We start from the raw sequence: 27753 nt of genomic DNA on the forward strand, positions 1-27753 counted from the left end.
TCTTGGGAACCTATGCTGAATTTAATATATGTGATAAGGATTTTTAAAAACTGGTCCTTGTCAAATTTGTGCCACTAAATACACTGTAATACGCAAATGGGCCACTTCGATGTGTCGATATTTCTGACGAAGCGGGGCCGATAGTAATTTACGAGTTACGTCCCTTTGTTGACACTTTGCATGAACAAGCTATTATTATATCAAGCACCATATGCTGTTTTTTACATGTGGATATTTAAGAATTGAATGCTCTTTTTGTAAATTTATTGGGGTGTAAAAGCGTTGACCGAAGTACATTTTGTATGAAGCGCGGAAGCGCTTCATACTAAAATTGTGCGCACGGCCAACGCTTTTACAACCCTATAAAGTTAAAAAAAAAAAAAAAAAAAAGCATTCAATACTTATAATTACATTTTTTACCTAGGATCATGAAAACACGCCTTTTATCAAGTTTTTATTTCATTTACCTGTGCACCTTATTATGGCACCTGGTGTCATCATGAATGATAAGTTGCATTGTGTAATGCAATTGATTAAGGAAGTATCACGGGATTGCGAGTTAGACAATCAGAATAACGTATTGTAATGAAACATACATCTAATGTAATTTTTATTAAATATAATAATTTTACTAAATATATTTTTGATACTAAAGACATATAAAAAAATAGAGAAACACAATTTATCAATTTACAGAACTCAGTCTTTGTGAAATAGGCCCTCTATGCCATACTATTATTTTTCAAAGAGTAACTTTATTTTGATAAATATTTTTACTGCTGTAACCTTACCTTATTCTTTTAGTTAATGTCAAACATTTCCCTGACTTAAAGAGAATAATTAATCCAGTCAAATGCACAGCTGAACTCCCCATTGCTTTTTCAAACAAACACACTATCATAAGACATTATATTCAGATGAATGTTGACATCGATGTGTAAGACAAAAAAGAATAACAATGTCAATAAATGTCTTTCTTTTGGAATTTAATTCAAACAGGGTTTCCTAAGGTGTGATAGAATTTAGACCTAGAACTAAGTTACTTAGACTTGAAAATCTTTTTTTTTAACTTTGAGATACATATCATTAATATATTATATAGTATATAATATATTTGCTTATCTGCGAAAAAAAAGAAGAAAAAATAACAGAGAATTTCCTATAATTTCTTTCTGTGTGACGTATAAATTTTCTGACTTCAAACACGCAATTAAAGCATTGAATGTGTTTTTAATTTGATATATGCTTTTGTGCTTTTTTTGTAAAATTGTTTGTTTTAAGATTGTAACACAGTAATGACTGCTGTGCCCATATTTTGACTATTTTATTTATTATGTTTTGTTCACGCATCGTTGTAAATATAACGGAATTGGATGAAACTGTCGTATAAGTGAGAAGTTTAACGCTATAAAACTAGGTTCAATCCACCATTTTCTACATTTGAAAATGCCTGTACCAAGTCAGGAATATTACAGTTGATTGATGTGTTTTACCATTTGCTTTTGCCATATGATTAGGGACTTTCCGATTGAATTTTCCCCTCGGAGTTCAGTATATTTGTTCTTAGTAAATGAACAGCGGGAAATACATGACACATACAAAGAGGTTAAGATAGAGTAAAATGAGATGGTGAATGAACTCAGAATCAGAATTTAAATTTTGTATTTGCATCAGACATCAACCTTTCAATATAGCATGGGAAATAGTATTATAAAGAATAGAAAAATCAAAGGTCTTAATTTTGCTGCAAAATTGCAGAGATTGTGATCTAAGATTTAGCAGTAGATCTTTATATTTTTTTTAGAATCCACATCTGACTGACATCACTGATTATATCTCATCACAGTTTTTTTGAAGCCATCTTTTGATGTAGAAAGAATAATAGTTAACACTAAGAAAAATATTTAGTCGAATATCTAGATGATCCAACTATTTGAAGTTTTTGAATGCATGATAGGATAACGCTTATCCATTCAAACTAGGTGTACAGATCTGGTTCGTCTGGTTTACTTGTTTTCTAAGCATGATTCTCATCTGCGTCCTTCAGTTACCTGAAGTTCTCTCTCCAGTTGATGGGCTGGGAAATTTTATATTTTGGTACCTGGGCTTCCAACTCTCTTAGTTGTTCACTGGTAACAATGCCAAGGTCGCCAGTAATCACATGAACAGCTTTACTATAATTGTCTTTAGACGATGCTTATGACTAATCCAGAGGTTTTGATTTTACATCTTTCATGTAAAAGACCACTATCCTGTAAACACCAATGTTGTGAGTTCGAACTCGCTCGATGCAAGCTGTATTAGGTTTCGGTCTTAATTTACCATGTTTACCATGGTTGACAGGTATTTTTGTAGAAAGTCGATGCATTTCTCTGGACACTTCGAGTTTCCTTCCACTTGCAACTGGTCGCCATGAAATAACCAAAAACTTTGGGAGTTGGTGTTAACAATAAAAAGGGTATCTACATTTCGAAATATTAAGGGGTCAGAAATATTCAAGTCAATACATAAATTTTTTCATGCAAAAATGTCTTGATTTTGCCATTTGATTTGTGACATTCCGTTTTGAATTTTCCTCGGAATTAGCTTTTTTTGTGATTTTACTATTTCAGACGGTGTATGTTTTATGGCATACTCATTTAGAATACATAAACACATCATCGGTCTTGCACTTTTGCATTTTTTCATAACAAATTGATGAAAGAAAAATAGATGAGAAAGATAAAAAAAAAAAAGTGTTTAAAACTGTTAATATCAAAAAGGAAAAAAATCAGTCGTCCTGGATCTATTCGTACTTCTTCCTTATCCTAATTATTTTATAGCACATGTTTGTATTTTTCCTTATTATGGAAAGTAGAAAAACATTTGTCCATTTGGTTATAATATTGGTTACTGATGTTTGAATTTTATTGAATGAACATGGGTTTATGTTGGCGTGTGCCCCAAATACACATATTTTTGTAGTTAATCTTAATTTTTTTTTATTTAACTTTTTAAATTTTGTTCGGAACTTTATTGTATGCCAGACATTTAGTATTCAGCATTGATTTTCAAATACATTGATAAATATAATCAAGCAAGAAGTTTCATCCATCTATTTTAACTAATGAACATAAACAGATGATCTAGAATTTAGTAAGTATTTTTCACCAGTATATATAATATTCTGTGGCAAGGTCAATATTTTCCTTGGATTGTTTCCCTTAGGCATGTTAGGCATGTATTCGCAATAATATGTGTAATACAGTGTATATTGATTTGTGAGAAAAACAGTAAATTTGTAATCAACAGTTTATTCTATAAAATTAGATGATTATGAATGGCTTCCTGTGACGACCAGCCTGTAGCTACACATGTAAGTACTGTGTAATTTTAAGGGAATGGCGACATGTTTAAAATATTTAATACTACATTTAAAAACATTCCACAATAATAAACTTCAACAAGGTGAGTTCCAACATCAGAACACATAGTAAGATAACAAATGGTACTTTCATTTCGGTAACAATATTTAGTGTGTTTTTGTACAAAACGGTTGATCCAAACATAGAAGGAAACGATATTATAACCCTGTCAACTATTCAAGTTTCGCCCTGTCTAGAGTTTACGTGATTTCCTCGGGTGAGCAGGTGGTTGTTTATGTGCTATATTCAGAATGTATTTACGAGATCTGAGCATCGATGATATACTTTTTTATTTGCATCTGATATGAATAACTATTTTCAAATTTCAAAACGTTGAAAACGACTAAAACCAATTAAATCAACTACAACAGGAAATGTTTAGTATTATTGAAGTATAAATGTATTACATACAATTTTGTATAACACATAATTTTATAGCTCTTGTTTTAGAAAAATGCAAATATTTCATGATTGAATTTTGGAACTGGGGAAATTGTCAAGTACACAAACGTACATGGCTTCAGAAAGCTTAAAGATTTTTGTCACAAAATCTATAATGTTTGCTTTTCAAAACAAAACTTGTTGCTTATTTTTATTGCATGCTATGTATGTGAGATTTAAACTTTGTATTACAGGTTGTTTTATATATGTCAAAATGCACTGTTTTATGATATTTATATGTTTTTATATTCGGCGAAAAGCTCCTTAGAACTTGTGTTGCTTATTTGTTCTTATGCCTAATCAAAATAAAGTTTTCTTATTATTATCTTATATTCTTATTAACACAATTTCTTATGATACTTAAATACAAAAAAAATAGAAAACATAAAAGCTCTTCTTTAATATTCACTCATGTTTAAGACAATAAATCAAACTTGTTTTGCAATGTTTAACAGTGATTTCAAACCCTGTATCACATTCTTTTTAAGATCGGAACTCAGTAAATGCCTGTACCAAGTCAATATAACTTTTTTCATCCATGTTTGATGTTTGAGCATTTTATTTTGTCATTTGATTACGGACTTTCCGTTGTTTTTTGTTGGGTTTTTTTTTTTTGCATTTTGACTTGACCCCGTTGTTATTTATCTTTTTTATGTTACAGAAACTAGTTTTGACATTTATGTATAAATATCTTGTTATAAATTTAGCACGAACAAACATCAACAGACACAATAAACAGAATATTGGCTACTATATATGGACAGTGTATTGGAGATGCAATAGGACTTCTCTCGGAATTCCTTTCAAAGCAAGAGGCAAAGGAGGTATTGGTTAAAATATAATTCGAATGGTTACCTTACTGATAATACTTGAATATAATACGGAATATGTAAACATATAAACAATATCATTAAACAAAAATATCAATTTGTACATTTCGACTGATCAGTTTTATGAAGACGAAACAAGCGTCTGGCGTATTAAATTATAATCCAAGTACCTTTGATAACTATTGACATCACTATGTCGATACCACTGCTGGTTGACGTTTCGTCTCCGAGGGTATCACCAGCTCAGAAGTCAGCAGTTCGGCGTTGACATGAATATCAATTATATGGTCTCCATAACAAGCAAACATCAGTCATAAAACTCTGAAAAAAATCAGATGCTCCCTACGAATCTGCAGTTCCTGCTCCTATAATGACAGCCGTTCTTTTGATTTTGTCAAAATACATGATAACGTAGCGAAAACAATTACAATTCTTATTTATGACAATCATTTTCAGCATTATGGACCTGTTGCTAAAGTTCTTGAATACAAACATAAAGACCTCTGCAAAGATGCACATAGATTGAGCTGGAAAGAAGGCGATTGGACAGACGACAGCGACCAGATGATACTAATTATGAGATCTTTAGTTGACTGTGATGGGAAGGTAAGATAATACGCTAAATGGTAGCATTGGCATTGGAAAAAATATAGACTTAAAACCTGTACATGTGGAAATTGTTATTTTAAGTATACGCTGTTGCTGTTTTTATACTGATATTTCAATTGTGGTAAAAAAAAAACACTGCATGATGGGTTTTTTTCATTTAGAAAATACATTTCTACAGTTGATTGTCAGAGTGTTCGGGCACTACAGACGTCAGAGGTTCCAAAACTATAAGCCTGGTACCTATAGCGAAACTTGACTGACAAGTGAAATATCTAAACAATGCATAAGGGAAGTAATTACAACGAAAACATCAAAGTTTTCATCTTTCAGAAACATTTCCCCGTTGGTTAATTTAGCCGTTTATTTGATCTTGTTACGTTATATGTACTTTTTTCAATTTAACTTGCAGTTCGCTGTAAATATTCGTTTATACGTTATACATCTTATCATCATTTCATAAAATTTGTTATATAACCTTCTATTCAAGTAATAATAAACTCTAATGTGTGACCATTCACTCATTCTTTTTAATCATGCAGTTCACGTACTGAATTCGATTAAAATAATGGAGTTAACAAATTTCAGGTGAATTCCGTTGACTTCGCTACAAAACTTACAGAATGGATAAAGCATGGGTACAAGGAGTTAGGAGACCATGCTGGATTAGGCTTAGGTACTACTACAGCAAAAGTGACGTCAAATTATGAATACCTTAAAGACCCACATGAGGTAACATACAACTTATGCTTAATGGGGAATGATAAATTAACTTCAATATGCATTATTGATAAAATAAACAATTTTCATTCATTGGTTAATGCACAAAAAACTTCCAAAAGTGTTTCGATTTATTTGAAAGGATACCTATGGACTTTTCCTATTTCAATTTCTAAAAGTAAAAATATCAAAAATACCCAACTTGGAGAAAAAAATCAAAATGGAAAGTCCTTATTCAGATTGCAAAATCAAAAGCTGAAACACATCAAACAAATGGAAACCAGCTGTCGTATTCCTGATTTGGTACAGCAAAATGATCAATCTAAGTCGATTGCTTGATTCTCTAAAATCTTTTCATAGAGTTAAAAATAGTTATCATTTTACATTTATAGAATTGTCTTAGCAATCATGGTCTTTGAATTTTTGTGTTTCGGGGAAAGTAATGGCGAATACTTAAAGGTATCTTTTTTTCAAAGTCTAATTTATACATTTGAATGTATTTTTTTTCTCACTAATTTTTTTTTACTTCAAACTTGATACGTTTGTTCGGGGTGAAAAATATAAATTTCAATAAGTTTTTTTGGGTATTAAATTGAATATAAATACTAGTAAAAGTTTTTGTACACATATTTTTTAACATACACATGTTTTCCATGATATGGTTTAAACAACATCTTAATGATTTGCATACACTTTAAACGATACATTTGACTGTAGGTGACATTTGTTTTGAAAGTCTGATTGTAATTTCATCCAAACCACAAAAAAAACCTTGAAGCATTGCAATGTTCATGCAAAAATGCACATCAGATTAAAAAATAAACATTGTATACCCCCACAGTGGAGCTCAAACCAGCAAAACAGGCTCATACAAAAATGTAAGATTTTGTTAACAGGCAATGCAAAATATATCTATGTATATTTTAGAGAGCTCGTTTAGTTTGGGAGCGCAATGGGAGAAAAGTTGCTCCTAATGGTGCTGTAATGAGAACTTCTATTCTTGGTGTTCACATGTACTGGAGTTTAGATGACGTTGCTAAGAACGCTAGAGATATTGCCAAGACAACACATTATGATCCAAGGTAAGACAGACTTTATTAAGCTTGCAACAAACAAACAAACAGACATAAATAAAGGCAAGAGTAGTATTCTAGTGTTCATAAGTCATAAATCGATTATGAGATTTAATCCGGGTTACAAACCAAGACCGAGGGAAACACATCAATTTTGAGAGGAAAAGGGAACGACATGAACACCAAAGTGCAACAAAAACAAACACCAACACGGATAGAAACGATCTATTTGATAACAACTGCTATATTCCTGACTTGTAAACATATGAACAAGCAAAATCAGTCTTTCAAATTACACATATAACAAAAAAGAGATCACTGATACTAAATGATATTATAGTGTATAAGACAATTATAAATAATTTAATAATTTTCAGGTGTCAGGCTTCAACAGTGGCTGTATCCGTTGCCATAGCATCTATGCTACAGGGAAAGCATACGGACCGGAGTGGCCGTTTTAGAGTCAACGACATAATAAGCGAAGCCTACGAATATGCATCAGCTTGCTTAGAAACGGACGAAGAAAAGAAAGAACTCATGTTTTATATGAAATGTAAAAGGATTAAAAATTTGAAATTAGACGAACATTTAAAAATTGGCTACACATACAAATCAATGGGCACTGGATTTTGGGCTTTGAAGCAAGACAATTTCAGGAAAGCTATTACTAAAGTTATGCTGCAGGTAAACACGTTTTGTATATTAAATTCAGTCAAAGACCGTATAGATCTGGTAAGATATTACCTTGAACTATATAATGTAAAAGTTACATAAGAACAGATTCAAGATTTATCTTTAGATTCCATACGCGTATACCCATACGCTTACATAGCGTTCAATCTATAAAATAGGTAGTGGAGAACAACACAAACAACAGGACAGGATGTTCCAATAAACAAAATGGTAAACTATTCAGAAATTCTTTGAGTAGAGATAACTCAAATTTACCTCTGGAAAAAGTCACCCAATATATAGATCAATATTTGTAAACTCAAATAAGACAAACGAATGAATGACAGAACATTTATACTGTCTAAAACCGACTTTAAATGTATTTTACCCAGTATAAACTGTATAACCTGTAACTTGGTATTGCCTGAAAAATAAGTTATAAACGCAATGATAATACATTTCTATGTCATTGGGTACAGCTACATGTTTCAACGTTTTTACTTCTTATATCATTACACTATAGGGTGGTGACGCAGACTCAAATGCCTGTGTAGGGGGTGCTTTACTGGGATGTAAACTAGGTATGCCTGCTTTACCAGAGTCATGGCTGACGAAACTGTTACATAAAGACTGGTTAGATAATGAAATAAAAAAGTATGTGTAAATACTCCTGTATATATATATACGCCGCTAGATTAAAACTGACGTGGAAAGGTAAAACATGCCCACCGAAAGCTCTGTTTTTGAGAGCCCAGGTGGTCGTGTAGTCTAGCGGGACGGCTGCAGTGCAGGCGATTTGGTGTCACGATATCACAGTAGCATGGGTTCGAATCCCGGCGAGGGAAGAACCAAAATTTGCGAAAGCAAATTTACAGATCTAACATTGTTGGGTTGATGTTTAGACGAGTTGTATATATATATATATTTAAATATACTTTTTCACTCTTTTGGTCTTTTGGAAAATGTTGTTTGTGCTGTTTTTAGACCCTTCTACAACGAAATTTGTTTGACATGCACACGTATAAAAATTGCGGTTTTTATCCAACGCAGTCATAGGTTTGAACGTAGTTTTCAATTTAGACTCGTTTATATTTTTTGTTTGGGCATGTATCATATTTTCCCTCCGGTTTATATGATCCGTTCATCCTATATATTGACTCTTAAAATTCAAGAGTTAATCTAAAAATGAGGGTACTTTCTCTAAAAATGAGGGTATTTTTTATATGGCCTTCCAAATACCGTTTCGATCCCTAACATCACTGAAGAGACATTTATTGTCGAAATCCGGATATGGTGTACTAAAGAAATATTGACACCGAATGTTTGTGGCACAACATTCTGTCCACAAGTTAACAAATTTTATTTCTGTGACGTATTAAATTTATATTAAGATCCATTTTGTTACATCTTGTGATCAATTTTATTTGGCAATCGCCAATGGCAGTCAGCAGGGTTAAAGAACATCAGTTGTTCGACTTGTTAGTCAAATGCGTTTTGTTTAAATATACTTTTTCACTCTTTTGGTCTTTTGGAAAATGTAGTTTGTGCTGTTTTTAGACCCTTCTACAACGAAATTTGTTTGACATGCACACGTATAAAAATTGCGGTTTTTATCCAACGCAGTCATAGGTTTGAACGTAGTTTTCAATTTAGACTCGTGTATATAGATGGATACATCTGTTGTAGGGTTGTCACTGACTCAGACGTACTTATATATATATAGATTAAAACTGACGTGGAAAGGTAACATATGGCCACCGAAAGCTCTTTTTTTGAGAGCCCAGGTGGTCGTGTGGTCTAGCGGGACGGCTGCAGTGCAGGCGATTTGGTGTCACGATATCACAGTAGCATGGGTTTCGAATCCCGGCGAGGGAAGAACCAAAAATTTGCGAAAGCAAATTTACAGATCTAACATTGTTGGGTTGATGTTTAGACGAGTTGTATATATATATATATATATATAGATAAGAAGATGTTGTATGATTGCTAATGAGACAACTACTCCAACAAGGTTCATGACGCGGATGGAAATAACTATAGACAGACGTATGGCCTTCAACTATGAGAAAAATCTATAAAGTATAGTCAGCTATTAAAGTCCTCGACATGAAAAATAATAAATGAAACAATTCAATTGAAAAAAATTAGCTGTCTTTTACTGCCTCGACAAGTTTGACTGCTGCCATACCAAAAGAGCACCGTTAGTCCTCATTTAGTTTGTTTGTTTGTGATGTTTGTCATGAGACATTCGTAATCATTCTTTAACTGTACTTTTGATATGTTTAGTCTTGTTTTGGAATAAATGTATTTTATAAAAATGTAAAATCTGAAATTATACTTTTTTAATTAAAAAGACATAAAATATAGGTATATGTTATGAATAAATCATGGTTTTAATGAACAATGCTCAAAACGTACGAACGAGGCATAATGTCACAACACTTAGTCAATATATTGCATGCAAACTGCAATATCTATTTGTTCTGTAATTCTTTAATTCATCTTAATCTTTTTAATCATGTTTTTGTTTCAGATATTAAATCTTTGTTTTTATTCTCTTTTAAATTTAGATATTTTGAAATGATGAAATGGGAATGGAGTAACCAACCGAAAGACACATGATTATAAACATCATGACAAGAGTTGACAGACCAAGAACAAATAACGTTAAAATATAATTATTTCTAAAATCAGTCATAATTTGACTAGAATTAGCCAGTAATGCGTGCGTCTAAACTAGTCAGCATATAGAAAAAAGAGTCATGTGTCAAATGACAAATAGTACTCATGAACTATATGGAGAGAGAGAAAGAAAGACAACGTAGACTACATGTACGTGTGTGTCGACATATTATCTTAATCTGATTGAAGATGAATTGCAATTCATTTTTTTTTATATAATATACATTGATAACAAGATTTGGTGGGGTGGTGGTGTTCTGACCCTGTCTTGCTACTTATGTGTTCTCTGTGCAAATATAATGATTATTCAAACAGTTCATAGTTTCATTGTTTAACACTTCGAACAAATATGTCCAAACCAGCTAAGTGTCTATTCAAGCTCCATTAATTGTAATTGGAGTAATAACATGCTTGTTTCTGTTCTGATGTTCGACTGATAGATGTCAAAATAATAAACAAAAAACTAAAACAAAAAACGTGTGCGACACATGGTCTATATAGACAATTGGGAAGGTTTGTGTGGTCGTAAAGTAGGTTTTATCACCACATGATATGCTTGCAGCAAGCCAGCAGGTTATATATGTTGTTCGTTGTAGTTTGTCTTTGTGTGTACGTCTAACTTGTTTGATATAACAAATGAAGGGCTTGTTGATTTTTCAGCGCATCCTGATAACTAAATGTACTAAAAATTAGAAGGATCAAGTTTGTTCTCTTACTTAGAAAAAAGAGTAATGTTTCAAATTGCAGTTTGCTGTTTCGTATGTTTCTAGAAACTAGGTTTAACGGGGTCATTTGATGGATTAAGAAAACAAAAACAAGAACAAATCAACAACTTGCATAATTGGAACAAATGCAAAATAAAGGCAACACTAGTATACCGCTGTTCAATATTCATACATCGTTTGAGAATACAACAAATTCGGGTTACAAACTAAAACTGAGGGAAACATATCAAATATAAGAGGGTAACACAGACACAACAGGAACACTAAAATGCAACACACACAGAAACTAATTATAAGATAACAATAGCCATTTTGTGGACATGGTATAGGGCATTTTAAATACAACTGCAGATATGCCTGCAAAAGATATCAAAACACCATCAGAACTGCAACATGTTACAAAAATGCAGTTTAAAACCTATAATCGAGATGTTCAATAAAGTTATACACCATATTATTGCCATACCATACCATCGCATAACATACTTTTTGAACGCCAATTTCTAACAAAATCAACCAATCCTACACCATACAGACAACGTCAATGCAATAAAGACAGTTTCAAATATTCATTATTTGCCAAACAATCCAGATTTAAATAAACTACCATACCAAAATTCCACGGACAAGGAAGTACCAACTCTGATTCCTCATCAAAGCCTTTTACTTAATTAAATGTGCAAATATTTTCATTTCATAAAAAATGTAGAAATTAAAAAAAGTTGACCAAAACTGTAAAGCAATAATAAAAGAAATCAATTGTAATCATTGAATTGTAAACTTCAAAACATCCTCACACAGGCATGCGCTGCAAAGTGATCGATAAACAGTGGAGGGATTTTTGTATCTAAAAAAGGAGAAAAACGATCTTTTTTCCCTAAATGATAATTTTATATTGATTTTCAATGTCTTGAATTTAAAAATATTATGAGGGATAATTTTTATAAATATTTATAAATTAACTGTTTACAAAATTTTTTTTTTTTTTTTTAAATATTAAGGCTTTCCTAACTCAGGCATATATTACCTTAGCTGTATTTGGCAAAACTTTTAGGAATTTTGGTCCTCAATGCTCTTCAGCTTCATACTTTATTTGGCCTTTTTATCTTCTTTGGATTCGAGCGTCACTGATGAGTCTTTTGAAGACGAAACGCGCGTCTTATATCTTATAAATGTTGTGCGTTCGAAGATAGTTTCTAGGAATACCTTCATGAGAATCGCTTAAACCCAAACATTTTAAACTAAAGAGGTATAATTACAAGGAAAGCTATATGGCAAGTAAGGCTTACAAATTTGCGTAACGCCTTGGAAATACTCACAGGCGACGCTCGAATAATAATATGTGAAAAAAGGCCAAAGGAAACTAAAATGAATAGAAAAATGTATCTAAGGTCCGGTTATAATGAATAAGTGCGTCCGTATTTAGAATTACAAAATCTTTTAACTTTATAAAGGCAATAGTAGTATACCGTTGTTCAAAACTCATAAATCCATGGACAAAAAACAAAATCTGGGTAACAAACTAAAACCGAGGGAAACGCATTAATTATAAGAGGGGATCTACAACTCAACACCGAAACGCAACACAGACAGAAATGGACGAAGCATCAGACAAAATACCACGAGAATAACAAATATAACATCAAAAATAAATACATGAATTAGAGATAGACAAGTACCGTGCCACGTCTTATCGTAATATCTCAAAAATAAGAGAAAACAAACGACACAACGTTAAAATGCAACACACACAGAAACGAACAATAATATAACAATGGCCATCTTCCTGACTTGGTACAGGATATTTTTAAAGGCGAATAAAAATGGTGGGTCGAACCTGGTTTTATGGCATGCCAAACCTCACACTTAAATGGCAAGGGTAAATATAACATTGAAATGACAACATAATATTACAGGACTACAATACAAATGAATAGGAGACCATATTAGACAAAGAAACAAATGATTAACGGATAACAAAAAGCATCAGGTTTAAAATTCAATACGCCAAAAACGCGCCTCGTTCACACAAGACTCCCCAGTGACGCCCAGATATAAATGATCGAAAGTGAAAAAAGTACAAAGTTGTATCATTCATGACTTTCTTACATCAATAGGTGTGGGTGCTTAGTGTACACTTTAATATAAAAAAAAAAAAAGGTTAGAGATATTCTTTGATAATCGTCTTAGATAACTCAAAACCTTGCATGTTTTATTTTTCAATTGTTACCATATTTTATTTGAAAAGGTGCAATTCCCCTTAGAAAGCATAATTTTATATTTATATGTATCTCTTATAACCATAAAGGTTAAGGATAAAATCAACGGTACCATTTTTTTCTGAATCAGATGTGAATTTCGACCACAAAAAATAAACAGCTTATAAACCAAAAAGCACATAAAGTATAGCAAAAGTCGGCAAGGTATCCGAGTTTTGCATGAGGGATATAAATTAAAGTATATGATTATAAGGAATGGATAACATAAAAATTAATTGACACTTCTTTTCGTGTGTGATTGATCTTGAATGAAAGCTTGTATCGACTTTTATTGGTCCATAAAATAACTTTGCTTCTCATTTGTCATAAAGTTCCTAAATGTATGAGTTTTATGAATTAATATGCAAGATGAAAATAATTAATAACATTTGTTTTTACACTATCTGCTTTGATGAACGGATATAATAAAAAAAATGATGACGATGATGAAAATATGATAATCAACTGCAATCTGTATAAATCTATATTTAATGCTTACAAATGTAAATCAGATTCAAATTGAAGCCGTCAAACGTATTGATCTGCCAGACAGCACACTTAAAGCCAATAGTGTATTTATAGATATTGTTCATCGTTCTTCATATATTCCACACATTAATTCAGAATGGCTACCGAAGATAATAAACATGTAAGTTTGCGCTATAAAACAAGTTGTGTATGTATGTGTACATTTCCATTTTGTATAATGTCTGATCTCGTACACTAAGATCACGATCGCTGTGTTTCTAGTTAATCAGTCTTCTCGTGATCTGATCATCAGGCTATCGTCGAGAACTGAAAAATTATGGTTTCAATAAAAATTAAAAAAAAATAAAAAAAAAAATCGCTAGTATCTGAATTTCAACTTAAAAAATATGTTTCAGTTTACCCGAACCTTCATCTGCCTTGTACGATAATATTAAAACCACTCAAAGTAAGCAATTATAGTTGATTTTCCGCAGATATCTTTTCTGATAAAAACTTGCCTCAATAACAATCGCTGTTTAATGGTTCAGATGGAATCAGTTTTATTCAATCTTGCAATAGAAATCAGACACACAATAGAACATAATAATATTTCTTAACGTATTTCTTATTCCATAGATGTAATACCCAGTATTACATTTATGCTTATTCATATTTCATAGGTATTTTAATTAATTCATGTTCGGACTTTTGTTTTTAGCATGAACACCCGTCTCCCGAAGTTATGGATAGAATATTGGGTACTTTATATGGCGGGTGTATTGGAGATGCTATAGGTATACTATCCGAATTTTTAACAAAGGAGGAAGCAAAAGAGGTAAGTAACAGACAATTATAAAGATAACTAACTGTAATGTTCATGTAGGGTAATATATTGTATACTACGCCACAGTTAAAAATATTTTGGTTTGCCCAAATCCTACCCAATGTTAAGGATACAGTTACGTCGGAGGTAATAACGTTGCTAACGTAAATTGTTATTTTCGCGACGTCAAACTATGACTTACCGGGAAATGATTCAGTTTCGACTAATTTTTATCATTCAAAATTATTTAACTTGAAAACGAATTCATGGACACCTCTTTTTTAAAATGCCATTGGTTTGATTACGCGAGAAGATTATAAGGGCCACTTTTCATGAAAAAGTAAATAGTGCATTTTTTTGGAATTTGATAATATATGCAACATTTTTTTTTTCTTTCTACATTCATTAACATTTGAGGAATATGAGTTATTTTTGAATAAAAATGTATAAATTTTTAGGATACTTATAAAATGCAGAGATTACAAATTACTTAACAAAAAACAATTTGTGTTAATCTTTTAAAACGAAAAGGTAATGTCTTTCTTTCGAAAGGGAAAATACGGCCACAAATCCGAATTTTGAGCAAATATACAAAAATTTCTACCTCATTTTACTCAAAAAGTAGCACGTGGAGGTATATTTTTTATTACATATTTGATTTAATCAGGTAAAAAATAGTCTATATGGAAATTTTTATCTCACTGTAAATACGGGATCAAAACTGTATCGTATGCCCTTCAGACAGTGGGTAGGTACATGTAGGTAGGCATTTTTTTTTTTAATTGAAGTATCGGATGTTTATTAGTCTTCATGCCTATTTGATTAAAAAAACTTCTTCAAATCAGGACAATAAAAGAATTTGAGTAGTCAGCTTTTTTTCTGGGTAGGTAGCGTTTAGGCAAACAAACCTATTCTTTTGTATGGCCTTACCTGTCCATAGTAATGAATCGTGGTTGAACTGTTAGTTCAAAGTCAGGAATATGACAGTTGTTTTCTATTATTTTTTTTATGGGTTTAGGATTTGAGTTTTGCATTTGCTAAAGGACTTTATGTTTTGAATTTTCCTTGGAGTTCGGTATCTTACATTTTTTCCAAAGTTGTACTGATGTCATCATGGTTTGGTTGAACGTTATGGGGTATCTGTGTTTCCCGGCTCTATCCCACTTGTTGATAATCTCGCAATAAATGCGGCTTTCCATCAAATTTTAAACATTATTTAACTATTTTCTATTTTTTAAATCAAGCATTATGGACCAGTGGCTAAAAAACTTGAATACAGTCATAAGAGTCTGGTAGACGATGACCACAGAATTAGATGGGAAGAAGGAGATTGGACAGATGACAGTGACCAGATGGTACTTATCATGCGATCATTAGTGGACTGTGATGGTAAGGTAGGTAAGAAATAAAAATATTGCACTTTGATACTGTATGCAAATAAATGCGTTCAAAAGTCATAAATTGATTGAGAAAAAAACAAATTCTGTCTACAAACCAAACCGAGGGAATCACATCAACTATAGAAGGAAAACAAAGGAACAACACTGTAAAATACTGTAAAAGGAGAAGTTAAACAACAAAAATTACCAAACTCCGAGGAAAATTCAAAACGAAAAGTTCCTAATCAAATGGCAAAATCAAAAGCTCAAAATATATAAGACGATAAGGTATGAGTGCCAAGGAAACAACTCTCACAGTTCGTTCTCCATGGTTACAATTGTAAAATTGAGAATGGAAATGGGGAATGTGTCAAAGACACAACTACCCGCCCATGGAGCAAATAACAGCCGAATGCCACCAATGTAACTTTAAAAGCCTGGTGGGGCTGTATAAATAAATTAAATAAATACATAACCAATATAATATACTGATTAAATATTCATGGAAATGTATAATTTTGCCCTTATTTTTCTAGGTCGACCTAAGTGACTTTGCAGTCAAATTAACAAATTGGGTTAAATATGGATATAAAGAACTGAAGGATTGGTGTGGATTGGGTATAGGTACTTTAACAGCAAAAGTAACAGCATATCCTGATTATCTTAAAGATCCAGAAGAGGTAACGTGCGCAAATTAAGTCAGTTCTCTTTAAGTTTTTAGGAAAATGTCACCTTTTAGGTATTTGAAAATAAATAAATAGTTACCATTTTAAGAAGCGAATTTCCATTTAACCTGTTAATTATATTTTTACCTGAATTTTGCACTTATTTCCCCCCCCTGTTTTCCCCGCAATTTCTTTCTGTTTGCCAGCTCTTTCTTTATCGCATTGTATCCCTTTCCAAGCTCTTATTCCCATGTACTAATTATGCAGTTTGGTCAATAAAACACGAACATTTAACCAAACTGCATATTTTTTTTATAACTTCAAAAAATTTAAAGAGAGCGGACAATAAAATAAAAAACTAAATGAACAACTATGATCATGCTTAATAGTACAGGAAATAGAAACTAAGAAGAGGACACCAAAATAGTATATGTGCCGATGAAATAACTTTATTTTTTCATATGATCGCTAATGGACAATTGTATCATTGGCAATCATACAACACCTTATACATTTTAGGCTGCTCGTGCAATTTGGGAACACCAGGGTAAACAGGTTGCATCTAATGGTGCCGTGATGAGAACCTCAATTGTTGGTGTTCATAATTACTGGAATATGGATGAGGTTGTCAAGAATGCAATAGAAATTACAAAAACCACGCATTATGATCCAAGGTAAGGTGGCTTTTATTTGCTGGAAACGAAAATAAAAAGACTTTCGCATTTAGTTGCATATATTGTTTATAAAAGGGTAGAAGATTATTTCCGGTATGAATTACACAGATAATGAAAAAATTAAAGACCACGAATTGAAGAACAACACTAAACATTAGTGAGGAAAATCTTTAGTATGATTTCTGTACATACAGTCAATAATTCAGTAGTCTGTGTCCCGGCCGTTATTTAAATTCTTGACAATAATATTTGTATATTCCAGAGGCCTACTAAATGTTTTACGTCAGGGACCAACTTAATAATTCTGTGACTCAAGTCAGTGTTAGTCAGATTAGAAAAATACATAACAAAGTTTTCAAAACGTTGTGAATCAGTCCCAATATGAGTTTGACCTGACAGTTTTCTAAATCGCGAGTTAAGTACCTTGTGTTTATATATAAAGGTATGTAAGGGAAAAAATTCTGAGACGAGTGCTTGTGGTACAGTGCCTTGGATTATTCCTATTTTTAAATATAAATATGCGATGTATAGAACCTCATTCCCTTTATAATGTGTCATTTCTAGATGTCAAGCATCATCAGTGGCTGTATCCGTTGCTATAGCAACAATGCTACAAGGAAATCATAGAGACAAGAAAGGTCATTTTAAAGTCAAAGACGTAATACAAGAAGCTTATGAGCATGCATCGAAGTGCTTAGAAACTGACGAAGAAAAGAAAGACTTATTGTTTAATTTAGAATGCGAAAAGATTAAGGAATTAAATCTAGATGAATCCAAGAAAATTGGTTACACGTACAAAACTATGGGAGCAGGATTTTGGGCACTGAAGCAGAGCGATTTCCGGAAGGCAATCACTAAAGTCATGCTGCAGGTAAAACGTTTTCTGTATAGACAAAAGGCGCGTTTCTGCATTTCAAGAAGGGGCAAGGGGTTTAACTGTTATGCTGTTATGGAGCAATTTAATTCTTTGTTATCTGTTATTTTGAAAATATATTTGCTGTTAGCTGTTATTGTCTTATTCTTTGTTAGCTGTTATTGGGCTTTTAGTTTTTTTTTGTTATCTGTTATTGTGATAATGTATTTGCTGTTAACTGTTATTGAAAATTGGAATGTTTGTATTTTTTTTTTTTGACAGTCAATATTCGGTATAAATTGAGGAGCATTGGCCATTGGGGTCTACCACTACTAATATGTATGTCCCGTATTCAGAGAAGGATTCCATTAACATATACCCATCACAGAAGTGAGGTCCAGGACAATTCAAGTATATCTTATGATTATCCTTTGTAATAAATACCTTTTTTTTATGAATGTGTATTCAGAATTATCTTATTTTTTGTATGAGAATAATGCACGGCTGGTAATCTACACACACAGAACATTTGGTTCTGCAATGAAAACGGTGAATGGATTTTCCGGTTGTGCTTGAGTGGAGTAATTGTAACCGCTTCAAAAGGTGTGTACATTTCTAAATCGCATTTTTCTTAGTCGACAAATCAAAATATTGAAAATCTGAAAATGCTATGTTGTGATGAATACTTGAACGAAGAGATATATGTATCATTTAGTGTTGTACGTGTAGTTGACCTCCTACAAAATCAGTTGTCCCACGATAATTTGCCTAAAAAAGTGACATTTAGATTTTGAAATGGTTCTATTAACAGACCTACAAGTTCAAATTTACTTTTTATTCGGTCAATGGGTATGAATGTCGTTTTGGGCGACGTGGACGCTGTCCGGTGTTGATCGACATCTTAATAAATCTAAAAACCTCATATTTTCGATTTGTCATGCGTGAGGGGATCGGTTCTGATTGAGGACATCGTGAATGCATGAGGGGACTTGAAATCATATCTTTATATACAAGCTATCAGTCGTAGAAAGTTGCCTAAATATGGTTAGATTGTTTATGAAAAAAAAATTGTGTGCATAAATAAAAATTATGAGATAGAATTTTAAATAACAACAAATGACCATGTTTTCTTTTTATGAATAAAAATCTAACCAATAAATTTCAAATATGTGTCCAAATTCGTGGATTTGGGCAAATAATCGGTATTATAGTTTACTACCACAATTTGATATTAATTAATATTGTAATTTTCAGTGTTATTGATAAATGTTATATCAGTATTGCAAATATAATCCTGAATTCTGTCTATCCTATTTTGGGGATATTGTTAAAGAAATTCATATATTACGTCACTTTGTGCGTTTAGGGTTTTGGCTAACTCGGCTGTGAATTTTTATGTGCTGGTTGAGGTAGTTTTATGTATCTGTTTTTATTGTGTAGTTAGTCACCACTTCGATTTTATCATGTACATCAAATTAATAAATCTATTATATAGTCATTTTATAAAACATCACTGGTTGTAAAATTATGAATTATTCGATATAACAAGGATGTTCTTATTCCAGGCACAAACCCTCGCCGTATTAGGCACAACGTTTTTGGAACTTTTGGTCCTCAATAAACTTGTCTTGGCTTTCGGACTTTTTTTTTATCTGAGAGTCACTGGTAAGCATTGTTTGGACGAACGACGCGTCTGACATATAAGTGTTTTTAAAACCTGGTTCCTTTTGTTAGCTATAATTGGAGTGTTTCTCTGTCCTATATGTTCTATCATTTATTTGTATTGTAGTCCTGTCATGTAATGTTGTCTTTAAATGATATATTTACCATTGCCGAAGAGGCGGGAGGTTTGGCATGCCACAAAACCGGGTTCATCCCAGCAATTTTCTTAAAATGTCCTTTGCCAAGTCAGAAAAATGGCCATTGTTAAATTGTAATTCGTTTCTGTGTGTGTTAAAGTTTAATTTTGTGTTGCTGTTGTGTCGTAGTTTTTCTCTTATATTTGATGTGTTTCCCTCAGATTTAGTTGGTAGTCTGAATTTGTTTTTTCTCAATCAATTTATGAATTTCGACAACGGTTTACTACTGTTGCCTTTAGTGGAAACATGTTTGCAATTCATTGGTTAGACTATTTATTCATATACAGAAAACTTTGTGATGTATTGTATAAATCAAAATATTCCAACAATTATCAAAATTTGTGTTTTCGCGATCCATTTGTTTTTTTTTTAAATACGCATTACAAGGGGAGTTTACTCTTTTCGTAAAAATATATACTGGGCTGATATTTGTAGCTGGAAACAAATCATTGACAAAATTCGTCCTTTTATTGTTCGTAAAACCTATCTTCCCACAATGTATTTCAAAATTCTATCTCATTAATTTTGTTCATGCACACAAATGTGTTTTTTCATGAACAATCTGACCACAATTAGGCAACTTTCAAAGACTCATAGTTTGGATATAATATTATGATTTCACGTCCCCTCAAGCATTCACGATGTCCCCAATCAGAACCGATCTCCTCACGCATGTCATAATGAAAGTATGAGGTTTTTAGATTTATTAAGATGTCGATCAACACCGGACATCGTACATGCCGCCCAAAACAACATTCATACCCATTGACCGAACAAAAAGTAAATTTGAACTTGAGGGTCTGTAATAAGAACCATTTTAAAATTCAAATATCACTTTTTTAGGCAAATTCTCGTGCGGCAACTGATTTTTTAAGGAGTTTAACTCCACGTACAGCAGTAAATGATACATGTATCTCTTCGTTCAAGTATTCACCACAGCATAGCATTCTTAGATTTTCAATATTTTGATCAGTCGAATAAGAAAATTGCGATTTAGAAACGTATATACTTTTCGAAGCGGTGACAATTGCTCCACTCAAGCACAACCGGAAAATCCTCTCACGGTTTTCATTGCAGAACGGAATGTTCTCCGTGTGTAGATTACCAGCCGTGAATGTTTCCCGTACGAACATATTAAATTAAAACAATTCTTGATATGACAAAAAAGAAAACATATGGCCAGGAATATCTGACAAGGATCTCAATTACGGACTAACCACTTAACCGTTTATATAATATGGTACATAGACTGTGATTCTTTTCAAAGCAGAACCAAATGCATTGTACAATGAAAGTTCCAACCATGTACTTTGGTCGGAAGCTGCACATAACTCATTACAAACAAAGATTTATTTCGTTTCAAGCCATTGTTTAACGACTAAATTATGTATTCTACTTACTAGTACACTTGGTACAATCAAAAACCTAAGCTGAAAAAAATGTTCAAATAAGGCCTTTGAAAATAGTGGAATAAATAGCTTATGGAGTGTCAAAATTCGTTCGAAATACTTGATAACTTGCATGCTTATAATTGGTGCTTTTGATTTTTCTACCCCATATACCACTTTGCCTCATAGTCTTATAAAGAAAAATGCACACACCTCATTGAATGGTCATTTAGAAAAAGTCAGAATATTCAAACTCTTTTAGGTCATTCTTTTTATTAGCAACAAAGGGAGCTTCAGTCAATATATATGAACAATACACCAACGTTTCATGAGAACTGCTGAAAGCATTTTAAAGTTATTTTTGAAAACTAGAAAATACCACCTTTTTTTAATGAATAAAATCCCATAACTCAAAAACATAAAATCTAAAATTAATAAAAAACGAAAGGGAGTTTATACAACAATAGATATAAACATTTCAGCAAAGTTACATGAGAACTGCTGAAAACGTTTTGTGTTAATGTCTGAAAACTGGAAAATCCCCCCTTTTAAATTAATAAAACCCGTTAACTCGGAAACGTAAAATCACAAAATTTATAAAAATTGAAAGTGACCTCATGTTAATAGATATAAACAATTCACCAAAATTCCTTGCTTTGTGAAAGCATTTTTGAGATATTATCAGAAAACTGAAAAAAACACCAATTTTATTGAATAAAAACCCATTACCCAGAAAACTAAAATCTAAAATTTAAAAAAAAAGGGAGCTCACGTCAATAGATATAAACAATTTCCCAAAGTCTAATGCAAATTGGTTAACACGGTTAAAGAGTTTTTGAGTTAATGTCGGACATGTTGACAACAGACGGACAACAGTATTACCATAATACGTTCCGTAAACGAGCGTATAGAAAATATTATAATATATTGAGTAGTAATTTAAACACATTCTAGATACATAAATTAATCATAGAAAATGGAATGCATTACAAAAGATTATATCCGTAATAAGAAATACTGATTTGTCAAAGACCGAATTATTTAAATATTTCATTTACTGTTATCTGTTATTGTCCATTTTAATTCCTTATTAGCTCACCTGGCCCGAAGGGCCAAGTGAGCTTTTCCCATCACTTTGCGTCCGTCGTCCGTCGTCGTCCGTCGTCGTTAACTTTTACAAAAATCTTCTCCTCTGAAACTACTGGGCCAAATTAAACCAAACTTGGCCACAATCATCATTGGGTTAACTAGTTAAGAAAATGTGAAGTGTGACCCGGCCAACCAACCGAGATGGCCGCCATGGCTAAAAATAGAACATAGGGGTAAAATGCAGATTTTGGCTTATAATTCAAAACCCAAAGCATTTAGAGCTAATCTGACATGGGGTAAAATTGTTTATCAGGTCAACATCTATCTGCCCTGAAATTTTCAGATGAATCGGACAACCAGTTGTTGGGTTGCTGCCCCTGAATTGGTAATTTTAAGGAAATTTTGCTGTTTTTGGTTATTATCTTGAATATTATTATAGATAGAAATGAACTGTAAACAGCAATAATGTTCAGCAAAGTAAGATTTACAAATAAGTCAACGTGACCGAAATGGTCAATTGACCCCTTTAGGAGTTATTGCCCTTTATAGTCAATTTTAAACCATTTTTCGTAAATCTTAGTTATCTTTTACAAAAATCTTCTCCCCTGAAACTACTGGGCCAATCTATTCCAAACTTATCCACAATTATCTTTGGGCTATCTAGTTTAAAAAATGTGTCCGGTGACCCAACCATCACATCTAGATGGCCGCCACGGCTTAAAATAGAACATAGGGGTCAAATGCAGTTTTTGGCTTATAACTCAAAAACCTAAGCATTTAGAGCAAATTTGACTAGGAAAATTGTTCATCAGGTGAAAATCTATCTGCCCTTAAATTTTCAGTTGAAACGGACAACCAGTTGTTGGGTTGCTGTCCCTGAATTGGTAATTTTAAGGAAATTTTGCTGTTTTTGTTCATTATCTTGAATATTATTATAGATAGAGATAAACTGTAAACAGCAATAATGTTCAGCAAAGTAAGATTAACAAATAAGTCAAGTGACCAAAATGGTTAGTTGACCCCTTTAGGAGTTATTGCCCTTTATTGTCAATTTTTAACCATTTTGCGTAAATCTTGGTTATCATTTACAAAAATCGTCTCCTCAGAAACTGCTGGGCCAAATTAATCCAAACTTGGCCACAATCATCTTTGGGGTATCTTTTTAAAAAATGTGTCCGGTGACCCGGCCATCAAATCAAGATGGCCGCCACCGCTAGAAATAGAACATAGGGATAAAATGCAGTTTTTGGCTTATAACTCAAAAACCAAAGCATTTAAAGCAAATCTGACAAGGGGTAAAATTGTTTATCAGGTCAACATCTATCTGCCCTGAAATTTTCAGATGAATCAGACAACCTGTTGTTGGGTTGCTGCCCTTGAATTTGTAATTTTAAGGATTTTTTGCTGTTTTTGTTTATTATCTTGAATATTATTATAGATAGAGATAAACTGTAAACAGCAATAATGTTCAGCAAAGTAAAATTTACAAATAAGTCAAGTGACCGAAATGGTTAGTTGACCCCCTAAGGAGTTATTGTCCTTTATAGTCAATTTTTAACAATTTTCATAAAATTTGTAAATTTTTATTAACATTTTCCACTGAAACTACTGGGCCAAGTTCATTATAGATAGAGATAATTGTAAGCAGCAAGACTGTTTAGTAAAGTAAGATGTACAAACACATCACCATCACCAAAACACAATTTTGTCATGAATCCATCTGCTTTCTTTGTTTAATATTCACATAGACCAAGGTGAGCGACACGGGCTCTTTAGAGCCTCTAGTTATCTGTTATGAGCCAAGTCAATTTGCTGTTTTGCTGTTATTGGAACCCCCTTTCCCCCCTTTTTCAAGTCTGTTCTTTATTTATGAATCTGGGGTGGTGTTCTCGAAGCTATCTTAGGATTAGGACGCGTCCTAAGTCTATCTTATGACAAGTCTTTGTCCTAAGTCGTGTTCTCGAAGCTCTCTTAACTTATGATATATCTCATTTTTCGTCCTAACTTTAGGACACCCAACAAGGTGTCTTAAGAGCATCCTATCTTCATCCTAGTGTAATAAAGTTTGGATTTCGCTTTTTGATCATAATTTTACGTGAACATGAACATGAAATTAAACGCACCATCGGTTATTAACTCGTATATAAAGAAAAGGTGCATGCTTTTAAACTTGAACTTCGTGTTTCACGATACGATTATACTAAAAATTTAATTCTCTTTTCAAAACAAATTGTTTTCCAGTTTAAATAACATTCTTTTTTTATATAATTACATTGGTAATTATGCAATTTATTCTGTACATGTTATTATAAAATTCGTAAACAATTTTTTTAAATATTTTCGTCATTAATAAATGTTTTATCAACAAATATCTTTAACGATTTAAAATTTCGACTTAGGATATGTTTAGGACGTCCTAACATAAGATTCGTCTGAGATAGCTTCGAGACACAACTAAAGAGTGTCCTAAGTTGATCTTAAGTCCGTCCTAAAATTGGTCTTATCTATGACTTAGGACGAATCTTAGGATACTTTCGAGAACACCACCCCTGGGGTGGTTTTCTCGAAGTCTTTGTCCTAAGTCGTGTTCTCGAAGCTCTCTTAACTTATGATATATCACATTGTTCGTCCTAACTTTAAGACACCCAATAAGGTGTCTTTAGAGCATCCTATCGTCATCCTAGTGTAATTAAGTTTGGATTTCGCTTTTAGCTCATTAGTTTACGTGAAAATGAACATGAAATGAAACGCACCATCGGTTATTAACTCGTATATAAAGAAATTGTGCATGATTTTAAACTTTGAACTTCGTGTTTCACGATACGATAACACTACAAATTTAATTTTCATTTCAAAACAAATTGTTTTCCAGTTTAAATAACAATCTTTTTTTTTTATATAATTACATTGGTAATTATGAATTTAATTCTGTACATGTTATTATAAAATTCGTAAACAATTTTATTAAATAATTTCGTCATTGATAAATGTTTTATCAAAAAATATCTTTAACGATTTAAAGTTTCGACTTAGGATATGTTCATCCTAAACATCAGACTCGTCTGAGATAGCTTGTGTCCTAAGTTGTTCTTAAGTCCATCCTAAAACTGGTCTAAGATGTGTCTTAGGACGAATCTTAGGATACTTTCGAGAACACCACCCCTGAACATTAATGAATTATTACATTCACATTTTGGGTATTTTTTTTAATTTATGTTTAGGGTGGCGATGCAGATACCAATGCCTGTGTTGGAGGTGGTCTTTTGGGATGTAAACTTGGAATGTCTGCTTTACCAGAATCATGGGTAACAAAACTTTTACACAGGGACTGGTTGGATAATGAATTTAAAAGGTATATATGTTTAAAAAAAATGGTTTTGAATGTCTACTGAACAAGTGATTCTACATAATAAGATCACTGACCAAATTGAAAAGAAATGATCTAAAGTTTTCTTCATGCGTCAGGAATAATAGTATTGGCAAAATAATGATGAGAATAGTTTGTTCGATCTGATGTTTTATTAGTTAGACCAAATCCTATTTCAACATTTATTTGCCTTGAGATTCTTTTAATTTAACTTTCTTGTTATTGGTGATTGTTGATAGTAGAACGAAAAATAATAAAGTGATAGCCAGCATACATAACTTGTTGAAGACATTTGAAAAAAAATTAAATCACTAAAATTCTGAACTCCGAGGAAAATTGAAAACAGAAAGTCCCTAATCATGATTATGGCGAAATCAAAAGATAAAACACATCACACAAAGGGTTTGTTTTGTGAAACTATACAAATCCTTGCTCATGCGAATGGACAACTGTCGTATTCCTGACTTGGTATAGGCATTTTCCAATGTAGGAAATGGTGGATTAAACCTGGTTTTAAAGCTAGCTAAACCTCTCATTTGTATGACAGTCGCATCAAATTCCATTATATTGACAACGATGTGTAAACAAAACAAACAGACACAATAGATAAAAAAATTATCAAATAGGTTTACAACAGACACTTCACTTTTTTGTCAGTTAAATATTGACAGTTTTTGTAAATATATAATTAAAATCAAAGTGGCTAAACGCAAAATAATCCGTTAAATCGATGATATTATAAGTATTTTCATACGACAGTAAAATGTAAATCAAAAAATAAAATTCAACAAAAAAATCAGACATTGGTTGAATTGTACAATAATAAAAAAAATATGTAATTCAAAACTTCCCTTGGTTATATGTAAAAAAAATAATTGGATCATTTTTTGTTCTTTTTTAGATATTTTGAGTTAATGAAATGGGAATGGAATGATAAACCTAAAGGAAAATGAAGGATTATCCGAAGGACAAAATGTATTGATCTCAATATCAAAAGAGGTTTAGCTTCAGTAGAATGACTCATAGTTACGTTGAGATGATGGACAGCAACACAAGCGCTGTTCCTTTACTTTTCGTGTTTTCTTTTATTCTACCTGGAATATTCTTCCTTTTCTATTGGACTTAGAAATACCATGTGTTATTTTTTAAAAAGGTAAAACTGTTCCTTTACTTTTCGTGTTTTCTTTTATTCTACCTGGAATATTCTTCCTTTTCTATTGGACTTAGAAATACCATGTGTTATTTTCTAAATAGGTAAAAAATATATAAAGCCCAAAAAGTAAGCATATGTAGATATACGAAGATGTGGTATGAGTGCCAATGAGACAACTCTCCATCCTAGTAAAAATTTATAGAAGTACTCCATTATAGGTCAAAGTACGGTCTTCAACATAACTGTTTATATTGTTCTTGTCTTGTCTTGAATACAACTTCTATGTAATTATTAGGTGATAATCAAAAATAAGTGCTGTTTATCTCTCGAGTTATGGTTCTTTGTTATTAATGTTGTAGTTGAAAATAGGTTTTAATTCTGTGTTTAGTGAATGTATAAATCTGTCTCCCGTAGAAAATGTTGAGCATGAAACTTTTGTATCTATATATTCACTATAAATGACGTTATTTATTTTCATTCAAGGTCTCTTGATATTTTAATAGCAGGTGCTTCAACTGCCAGTTTGTAATGTTTATATTGGCTTATAATATGTGCCTACGTGCATATGGGTACATGTATATCTGTTAATACAAAATAGTCTCTAAATGTGTATACGAATATTAT

At 32.2% G+C, this 27753-nt stretch overlaps 2 protein-coding genes across 2 annotated transcripts; both read left to right on the forward strand.

Moving 5' to 3' along the window:
* The first annotated feature begins 3218 nt into the window (after positions 1 to 3218).
* LOC134724830 (ADP-ribosylarginine hydrolase Tri1-like) lies at positions 3219 to 10475 on the forward strand. The gene is made up of 8 exons (XM_063588118.1): positions 3219 to 3355; positions 4553 to 4669; positions 5132 to 5281; positions 5870 to 6013; positions 6929 to 7083; positions 7452 to 7758; positions 8270 to 8400; positions 10317 to 10475. Exons 1-8 carry the CDS (start codon positions 3320 to 3322, stop codon positions 10366 to 10368), a joined length of 1092 nt encoding a protein of 363 aa, XP_063444188.1. The 5' UTR covers positions 3219 to 3319; the 3' UTR covers positions 10369 to 10475.
* Positions 10476 to 13948: 3473 nt separating this feature from the next.
* Positions 13949 to 27096, forward strand: LOC134724839 (ADP-ribosylarginine hydrolase Tri1-like). The gene is made up of 8 exons (XM_063588131.1): positions 13949 to 14060; positions 14598 to 14714; positions 15947 to 16096; positions 16618 to 16761; positions 17266 to 17420; positions 17985 to 18291; positions 25831 to 25961; positions 26878 to 27096. The coding sequence occupies exons 1-8, from the start codon at positions 14037 to 14039 to the stop codon at positions 26927 to 26929; spliced, it is 1080 nt and encodes a 359-aa protein (XP_063444201.1). The 5' UTR covers positions 13949 to 14036; the 3' UTR covers positions 26930 to 27096.
* Positions 27097 to 27753: the final 657 nt, after the last annotated feature.

This window comes from Mytilus trossulus, chromosome 1, assembly GCF_036588685.1.
Source record: "Mytilus trossulus isolate FHL-02 chromosome 1, PNRI_Mtr1.1.1.hap1, whole genome shotgun sequence".
NCBI classification, from domain to species: Eukaryota; Metazoa; Mollusca; class Bivalvia; order Mytilida; family Mytilidae; genus Mytilus; species Mytilus trossulus.